The sequence below is a fragment of the Taeniopygia guttata genome, chromosome W, assembly GCF_048771995.1.
Source record: "Taeniopygia guttata chromosome W, bTaeGut7.mat, whole genome shotgun sequence".
Classification (NCBI taxonomy): Eukaryota; Metazoa; Chordata; class Aves; order Passeriformes; family Estrildidae; genus Taeniopygia; species Taeniopygia guttata.
Genome location: NC_133064.1, coordinates 13,191,922 through 13,202,029, shown reverse-complemented (window position 1 = coordinate 13,202,029; position 10,108 = coordinate 13,191,922). Strand labels below are relative to the sequence as shown.

Below are 10,108 nucleotides of genomic sequence, written 5' to 3'. Positions count from 1 at the left end.
TTACTAAATTGTTCCTCTGAAGTGAGCACTGAGGGGAAAATTCTTGCTGTGTACATTTCTTTTTTGTGTATTATGACTACAGTGTCTGGCACTTTGAGATTTAACACACAGCATTGCTGAATAAGAAAGGCAAACACTGTTTATTAGCAAACCAATAGCATTACCAAAACATAGGGTATTAAAATGGTTATTTGTTTGTAAATTGATTACTTGGTCTAAACTTTATCTTCCTAAGCACACAATGTAATATTTAAAAACAAAGCTCATGCTTTACTTCTTAAAACCTGCTTTTTCCATTATTCTTAGCTTAACAAGAGTCAGGAGTTACATAGTTAAAATAGCCCATTAAAATGGACAGGTAAAACAGAAATAATCTGCAAATTCACTCTTCAGCACACAGCACAAAAATCATAGTCTGTCCTGGTTCAGGGCAAATTTGAGGAAAGAACCCCAAAAGGGTTCCTTTAGGAAGGCAGACTCAATTGGCCCCTCCCCCCAACCAGTTCGGGAAAGATACCTCTTTGGAGAAAAGTGGAAAAAACCTGTTTATTAAACAAGAAAATTTAAACAATATTAAACAATAAAATTTCTCGCCACTCCAAGAGAGAGACAAACTCAGAAAAATCCCCCGGGCTGCAGCTGGGCTCACTCAGTCTCTGATCAGTCCCTCCGGCGCTGGAAATGCCACGGCCCAGGCCCGGCCCGCTGGGCCACAGGTGCGAGCTGCTGCTGCTCTTCTGGTGTTTAGTCCAGAGCAGGTCCAGAGAAAGGGAAAAAAACCACAGTCCAGGGAACTTCTTTGCCTCAGCTAGCTAAAACTAACTAGAAAAAGCAAAGGAGAGCTCTCTCTCGATGTCTGTCAGCAGACAACACAGTCCAGGAGCAGGAATGTGGAGGAGGGAGTGCAGTTCTTGAAAACAAACTCCTCGCTTCTTCCCCCGCCCCTTCACTCCTGGAACAAGTCTTAAAGGTGTAGAACTTATTATTCAATATAAACAGGGCAGACGATTGGGGATAAAGGCATCATAAAGTCAACCTAGGACATAGTCACAGCTTCATATTTACTGTGGAATCACTTTAAGTATACAATAGTTCAAAAGACCCAGAAACTGGTTAAGAATTAAAAGCCAGTAGAACAAAACCACAGGAAATCCAAAATACATCTTTGACCTTTTTAATCCTAAATTTTAGGGTCAATCACATGCCCAAATAAGCATGTTTGTTTTATGGAGAAAGAAACTTTGGTATGGAGTTGAACTAGCTGCATGAATAGCACCTGTAGCTTTCAAAATAAACAGTAATGGCTTATCAGACATAATGGCAGCAAGATATCCCTTTTAAAAAACCAATCAACCAAAAAAACCCAAACAACCAATACCTACCAAGACCAAGCACATGCTTGGAGCCACACATCAAGGCCAGACAAAAGAAACTAGCATAATCCTTTTTAAAAGTAATTTTAAAGCATGCATTAATTATTGTATTTCTGATTGGTAAGAAATCTTTCCTACAATGAGAAAGCCTTCCTTTTATTTGATAACCACTAATAACCGCTCCTTTTAAAACTGCACTCTAATGCTTGAAGAATACTATTAATATATTTCCTTAAGATTCTATTTTTCTAAAATACTGTATATTTCTATTTTACAGGCCCATGCTGTTAGTAGTAAGCATTGAAAACAAAAACATCCCCCCAATCCTACTCCAAGAGGTATTTATTAAAAAGGTCAAAGATAAATTCAACCTCAAAATGGAACAAAAAGGTTTTTTAATTGTACCAGAAATAACAAATGATCTTTGTAATGTGTGATGCATTCCTACAGCCATCAATAGTTACCAGAATGTTAGTCTATGTTTATCTGCAAGTTTTATGGGTTTGCAACAAAGCATAATACACACTGAATAGAATGAGGGAAATTTCAGTTTCAAGTGTATAATGAATTTTAGTAATTTCATAAATTTTAGCTCTTATTTGCATATTCCACAGTAGTTCTCTGACAACAAATCACACCTGTGTACCAGAGCATACATCAACAGTATGGTGTAACATTACTACACCACTGCTATACTTAGCTTTTTGAAAGAGACATAAGCATACATCAATTTTCAGGGTTACTTTTTTCCTTTAATAATGTTCACTTTTTCAGTTATACTTCACTTTTTAAAATTTTAATTATTGAAAAAAAATAACTGAGAATTTGTACAGAAATAGCTATAAGGAATACCCTTACAGGCACTGATATGAAAAACATTTATTTTAAGGGCTGAGAGGCATTAATATCAACAAAGTGGACTGAAAAGAATTACTAACTTTGTCTAAATGAGAAATGCCTGCTTCTGTTTATATGTTGAAAAAGGAAATTCAGAAAGTTATATTTTGACCTTCCTATGTCACAAAGTCAATCATAGAAAGACCTACGCATTTAACCTAAAAGGATAGTTTTAAAAGCCCTTATATTAAATAAACTCAAAACATCATGCAAAACTTTGATCAATTATGCAGCTGCTTTAAAACTGTTGCAAGACCATACCGTATATATTAGCTTTTATACTGCTAATACACAACTAAGAGCAAAGTTGATTAGATTAACAAAAATTTGTATTAATATCACACTTTATATCACACTAAAGAGACAAATGCCAAAAGATTGGCAAAAACTTTTAATTCTGAGCACTCACATGGCAGGATAATTACGTGTTGCAACTCCTTCACATTTAGTAAAACAAAAGCAAAAACATAATCCTGCAGTCTCACTTTACAAAATGAAGTTCTGTAAAATATTAATTGGGAGAGCAATAGTTTATGCTAACACAATGTAACTTATACAATTAGTGTCAAAGGCAAAGAAAAAATACCTTCCAAATAAAAAAAAATAATCAAAATACACATAGGAACAGAAGCACAAACACTGCATTAAATACAGTCGAGATAAAACAATGCACAAGAGAGAGAAATGGAGACTAAAGTTAGCAACACATTTAAAGAAAATGTAATGAGGAAAAAACACTATTTTTTCCAACTACAGTTTCCATTTGCAGTCTTTCCATTCATAATCTGTCTGATACAGTATATCATTAAAATATTCACAATCTCACAGAAGAGCTATATTTTTCTCTTCCAAATCTAATTACTAAGTTGTTTTTGGATATTTTAAACATACATTATTATGTCCATTTAAAAGCAAGGCAACAAATGGACTTTTTATCACCTTCAATCTTAGCACTAATGACAAACATTTTTAAAAGTTATCATAATCTTTTTTGTCTTTTTTTCCCTCTGCTTCAAATCCATCAACCCCATCACTGTCCCGTCTTCTTTTACGATTATTATGGATGTTGAAGCGTTGATTCATCTGTGGTAATGGATCCATTCCTAAAACTTTGTGTATTTGACGGAATGCAAGGAGTCTCAGAGCAAACTAGAAAAAAGATAGAAAGAAGATATTTCTGTTAGAAACAAATGTCAATTTAAAATACTTTATCAAACAATTAATGAAGAACATTAGTGGTATATGATATCTTTAGCTCTTATTATCCTCTCTTTCTTCCCCCAACAAAGTCAACACAATAAAATTTGCTGCTTCGATACAAAATACAACATAGTAACTTAAAAATAATATACATGTGTTTTAGCTGCTGGATTTGCATTGAAGCAGCCAAGGCTTGTCATGTGTCCCAATATGCATTAGCAATCTTTGGCAAAAAGATTGAATTAAGAGGTAGGGGCAGTAAACTCTTAAGCTGCAAGCATGAATAGCCAATACTGTAAGTAGATACAATAAAGATTAAAATTTAAGCTTTCACAGATTTCTTGGGGTGACTTTATGATGCTGGTATCCCCATCATCTGTCTTTTTGCTCAGAAATGGGTCCTGTAGTTTCAAGCTAGGCCCAGAGAGACAGAGAGGGCGAAGGGGAGGAGGGGAGAAGCAGCACGAAGTTTATCTGCAGAAGCTTCACTTAACTCCCCTGGAATTCTTCTTTCTCACAGACTGTGCTGCCTAGCTTGGACAGCAGGAGACAGATAAGAGCTCAGTGCTCTCGGAGTTCTCAGCTTTTGCAGAGAGAGAGAGAGACAAGGTGGTTTTCTTTGTTTTTTTCACTGGTTTTCCTTGTTAGTTAAGGCAAGAAAACTTTTCCCTGGACTGTGCCTTCTTCTGGAACTGTTCAGCTTCTCTCCAGTCCAGGACATCAGGAAAATTGCCCGGGAGCCCCCCAAGCTGAACGCCAGGCTTGGCACGCTGGGCCCAAGCCCCGGAGAGACTGAGCCACATCCACAGAAGGACTCTGTGAATTTGTCATCTCTTCAAAACAGCAAGAGGTTCCATTGTTTAATATTACTTATTTTTTCATGTTTGTGAGTACTTTTCTTGTTAAATAAACAGTTTTTTCCACTTCTCTCCAAGGAGATTTTTTTTCTCACGAACCAGTTAGGGGAGGGGCTGCTGAAATTTGCTTTCTAGAGGAGATCCCTTTGGAGGTTTCCTCCCAAAATTTGCCCTAAACCAGGACAATTTATAAAGTATTAAATGCTGGTGCAATTTTAAATCTAATAACATACTACTGTAGAGTAAGCATCTTTACGGAGATTATATATATGTAGATGGGAGTGCTTCAAACTTTTCAGGAAAATATGTTAATTTTCATACAGAAATGAACACTATTATACATTCTCTGTTGTGACATTTTTATTGCCTAGCTTAAGACTGATCATTTGAATGACTGGACTACATTCTAAGAAAAGAAAATTCATATCCATCATATAGTTCCATTAATAAAAACACCAAAAAAATCCCCAAATCAACCAATCACTCACACAAAAAAACTATCCATCAAATTTAGTTACTTAACACATATTTTCTGTTACATGGGGTTGTGAGTTGGAGACAGACACACGACACAACACACCAATCGTCATCAGCAAACAGCCCTGAGTTTAATATGGCTGCCCTTTTTATAGGGGCTTTGAATTGCCTGGGTCCAGATAGCTGATTGGATGGGACAGCTCTCTGCCCAGCTCTCTGGCCAGTGGTTTGCTTGCATTTAAACTTGAACAGGGTTGGCTGAGGGTCCCTGTATAGGTTTGAATCCATCTTATCGTACTGTGACACTTTTCCTTACCTGTGCACTTGAAGTAATATCCTCTCGTTGCTGATCTGTCATTACAGCAAGTGTATCAAAAGGATCTTTCTCACAAGGGTCCAGAAGGCCAGGACCACCTAAAACAGGCTAATTAGTAGCAAATCTCCATCTTATTTCAATCAAGATTACAGATTTTACATTACTTAAACATAAGTATACAGACACTGATCAACTGCAACTTGCCTTTAAGGATGATTCCTGAAGATATACACTCAAAAACTCTTCTTAGTGCATCCCCAGGACTCTGTGGTCCAGTAGCACTGCTAATTGCTTTTTCCACAAGCAACTCCATAGCCTAGAAGAACAATAAGAAAATCCAGACAATTTAGAAGATTGATTTAAAAAAAAAAAAAAAAGCTACTACTGTTGTTCAGTACAGAACTTTTGATACTGAAATTTTGAAGGATATTACATGTCACAGAACACTTTCAGTAAAAATTTTAAAAATCAGATGTTTGTTAACAATTAATAAAAAGAAAGCTACTGTAAGATTAACATTGAGTGTTGAGTACTGATATGCTGCTTCTCATGACAAGTTGTCCAAAGATTTTCTTAGAAATTTATACAGTAGTAGCCTACTTGGAGAACTTGTCCAGTCATTTTTTGAGAGCATTAAATGTGGTAGGTCACTGGAATATGTTAGCCATGTGAATAAACAGCACACAGTATGAAATGATGAATTTGATTCATCTAATGAAATTAACAGGATGCTACAGAGAAATGATTTTTTTTTTTCTACAAGAATACAGAAACCTAAAGTATCCAACATTTAATTACCTTTTAACATTTAAGTGGTTACTAGTTCTTCAGTTTTGTAAAACTGAAGTTCACTGCAATTTTTGTTTTCTGGGTATACGCTAACACTAATTTAGATGTTAAACAAGTGTAAAAAAAACCTTGATGATAAACAGGTTTTCTAAAATTTACACATTTTTTTCTGTGAATATTTCCATTGTTTGCCTTTATTAGACACTATTTAAAAAAAACTATAAAATATTTTTTCAAAAGTAAGCATTAAATAGATGTTTCAATGCCACCTCCTTGGCAAGTTTTATTTTTAAACAATATGTCTGTCTTGTTTTTTGGTGGGATTTCTGGGAGTTTGGTTTTTTTTGGTTCCTCACCCAAGTTTACAGTTGCTCTAATGTTGCCTTCTCTTTCTATTTTTCAATAATAAATGTCCATTCTAATGCATGCAAGTAACTACAGGCAGTGCTGATTACAATCACTCCCTAAGGGTGCATATTCCCTTCTATTTTAGCTCAATTTAACGGAAAAATTTCAATTATTGAGCATGATATTTTAGTACTTAAACTGTATCACTCAGGGTGAAGCTTTTGAGTTTTAGCAACAATTTACTTGGTTTTGAGTATGAAGCAAATTACAGCAGGAAAGAAAAAAAGCATATCACATTATTTATTCAAGTCTAGTTATTTTGTATCCTCATACAATACACTAAAGTCTTCAATTTCATAATAGGAAAATGTGAATTATGATTCCCCAGTGTTTATGTGCACAAATGGCTAGATTTCAAGTTTGGAAAATAAATAAAAATAAATCGACCTTGAATATTGGTTCCTTCTAACTTGTAGGAACTTGACACAATTATTCTAATTTAGTTTTTATTTCTAGGTATATAAAGAGACTGATACTAATGTGTATGTTTAGATTTCCTAATATTTTCTATTATTAAAACTACTTAGGCTCTTTCTGAAAAGCTCTGGCATCTCTGGCTTGTAACAGGCTTCTAGCATACAGGTCAGGTCAGGAGAAGTTCTGTGTCTAGAAAAATATATTTCTTCAATCTAAAAAATTTTATCTGTAACTGTCAGAAATCACATATATTTTAAATGTCTTTTTTTTTTTTTTTTTTTTTTTGTCAGTAGGACTTTGCCAACAAGCCAAAAGAACTGAATACACAGACTTCAATGGTGATTCGTGGCACTGGCAATGCATTGGGTACCAAGAGTGTCACTGAACAAGTTCAATTTCTTTAATAAAAAGTCTATGCAGCATTGGAGGCAAATGTTGGAACATTATTTTAACTTTAGCACAATAGTGTATTATCCTTGTATTTGTGGTTGTTTACTTTTGTACCATAAAGTGCTTATGCAAATACCAGAGATGATTGTGCCTTGTGTTAACTCCCTAGATCTGTGACTAATAAGTCTTCTGCCAGCTAATGCTTCCTTGTTTACTTCTATTAGTGATTAATATGTATTAGCTGATACCTTAGTTTTGAGAACAAGGATTGTGTGTCAGAGCAAAGAATCATAAGTGAAGTACATTATGACCTGATGACATATTTGAGATACTCTGAAAGACAAAAGATTAATCAAAATATCTAGAACCATATCCAAACAAATCCATGGAAATAATTAGCATATATGCACGTATTCAGGAAATGTGATGAATATGCATTAGTTTCAGGAATATAACCTGGTCTGTTAGGTTGCTGCTCATGCATGCTTTGAGAAGAATCCCCCATGTATCCAGCACTGCTAATAAAGTAATGTTGGCTTTCTAACCTAGCAAATTGGTTGGAGAGTTTATTTCCCATTTTTCGGAGACAAGAGCAAGACAGGAAGCACTTTTAGAGAGAACTGAGACACACCTAGGCCTGAAATCTCTTATGAAATCCTCATAGGCAAACTTCAGGAAGTATGGACTGAATGAGTGGACAGTGAGGTGTATTGAGAACTGGATGAACAGCAGATCCAAGAGGGTTGTGATCAGTGGCACAGGGTCTAGTTGGAGGACTGTAACTAGTGGTGTTTCCCAAGGTTCTATACTGTGTCCAGTATTGTTTAATGTGTTCATCAATGACTTGGACAAAGGGGCAGATGCCTCCTCAGCAAGTTTGCTGATGGCACAAAGCTGGGAGGAGTGGCCAACACCCCAGGGTGTTGTGCTGCTCTTTAGAAGGACTTGGACAGGTTGGAGAGATGAACAGAGAGGAACTGCTTGAAATTCAACAAAGGCAAGTCCAGGGTCCTGCATCTGCGGAGGAATAACCTCAGGCACCAGTACAGGCTGGGGGTGACCTGCTGGAAAGTAGCTCTGCGGAGAAGGACCTGGCGGTCCTGGTGGACAAGTTGTCCATGAACCAGTAGTGCCCTTGTGGCCAAGAAGGCCAATGGCATCCTGGGGTGCATTGGGAAGAGTGTTGCCAGAACATCGAGGGAGCTGATCCTGCCCTTCTGCTCAGCCCTGGTGTGCTGGAGTGCTGTGTCCAGTTCTGCGCTCCTCAGTACAAGAGAGACATGGAGCTCCTGAAGCAGGTCCAGTAGAGGGCTATGAAGTTGATCAAGGGTCTAGAGTATCTCTCTTAGGAGGAAAAGCTGAGGGAACTGGGCCTGTTCAGCCTTGAGAAGAGGCAACTGATAGGGGACCTCATCAATGTCTATAAGTACCTAAAGGGTGAGTGTCAGATGATAGAGCCAGGCTCTTCTCGGTGATGCCCACCAAGAGAACAATAAGTAATGTGCAGAAATTGATGCACAGGAAGTTCCACCTGAATATAAGGAAGAACTTCTTTATTCTGTGAGTGACCATGCACTGGAACAGGTTACCCAGAGAGGTTGTGTAGTCTCCCTCACTGGAGATATTCCAGATCCATCTGGATGCAGTCCTGTGCCACGTGCTCTGAGATGACCCTGCTTGAGCAGGGAGGCTGAACCAGATGACCCACTGTGGTCCCTTTCAACTTTACCCATTCCGTGATTCTGTGACACATCGCTTCCTTTCTGGCGGCGCCTTAGAACAGATATTATGAGAAATAAGAAACAACATTCCTTGTTCTTCATCTATGTGCCTGCTGTGTGTTGCAATATTTTAAAGGAGACATTTCTAAAAGTATGCCAGGGTTTATTCTTTGGCTACTTAGTCAGTAATATTGAGGGTATTTACATACTTCTGAGCTTCTGTTAAACTATATTTGTACAGTATATCTTTCATGAAGTATAGCACAGAAACTGGATATTTTTTTTTACTTTAAGTATTTTAAAAAGCAGAAATAATTGCTGTTACAGTGAGCTCCTGAACACCCTTTTGTCCCCCCTTTCCTAGGGCCTCTGTGGCTCTGATCATGATAACCCCTGGATCCTCCTTCCTGCCCCAACGGGGTTGACAGGGAGCCAGGAGAGCCCACCCTGTCCAAAACCTATATAGACCCCTGAAACTTCCTGCTCTTTCTCTTTTGCCCCGCTCTCCATGGACACCACAGAATAAACAGAGCTGTTCCAACACCCCTGGGGTAAGGGCCTCTTTTGAATACTTTTCCCTCTCCTGGTATTTCCTCCCCTCACAGCCCCATATCTCTGAGCTGGTCGGATCCTAGAGGGGGCTGCGTGGAGGGGGGAAACTATAGAAATTACAAATTGCTCCACATTTTTTCTGGTCAGCAAGCTTATTACAATTGTAAAACATTTCTCATTGCAACAATGACAACTATTATAACTGTCTCGACAATGTTAGCACTCTTCCTGCCAAAACTGAAAAGTCTACATTAGGAAGCAGCACAGTGCAACAGGATTTCGTCTATGAAACAAAAAAGTCAAAGTTGAATTTACCTCCACATATATACGCTTCAGAGATTTTGGTTCAGACTAACTTTGTGCAGTCCACAGATTGAACATTTATTAATATTTGGAACACAAGTTGCACTCCTGGAGAGCATCATTTAAGATAGTCAGTGTAAAAGAATGCTCCAAAACCATTCAGCTGCAAGAATTGAGATAGGTAACCAGTTACAACCTAGAGAGCTGTGTCTAAGTGACACTGATTAAAATGCCAATGGCTACGCATCCACAGACTAGTACTGTGGTATTTCATCTTACAGAAACAATATATTAATGATTGCAGGAATTGCTTTGAATTATTCTTTCAAGCAGCTTTTCTGTTATCACAGAGCTATGTGGGCACAGGTGACATTATTTTCTATCAGTTTCAGTAAATTCTAAACAATT

General features: G+C 37.3%; 1 protein-coding gene across 2 annotated transcripts in view; it reads right to left on the bottom strand.

The window, feature by feature from the left end:
- Positions 1-288: 288 nt before the first annotated feature.
- Positions 289-10,108, bottom strand: part of LOC116806641 (zinc finger RNA-binding protein) — a 64,215-nt gene continuing 54,395 nt past the window's right edge. Inside the window, exons 18-20 of one of the 2 annotated variants that reach the window (XM_032744678.3) lie at positions 5,325-5,436; positions 5,121-5,218; positions 289-3,419 (exon numbers count right to left, since the gene is read on the bottom strand). In XM_032744678.3, the coding sequence (XP_032600569.1) occupies positions 3,240-3,419; positions 5,121-5,218; positions 5,325-5,436 (390 nt within the window). In that variant the 3' untranslated portion in view covers positions 289-3,239. The remainder of the gene's footprint in view (positions 3,420-5,120; positions 5,219-5,324; positions 5,437-10,108) is intronic. The other variant, XM_032744677.3, reaches the window with a different exon arrangement.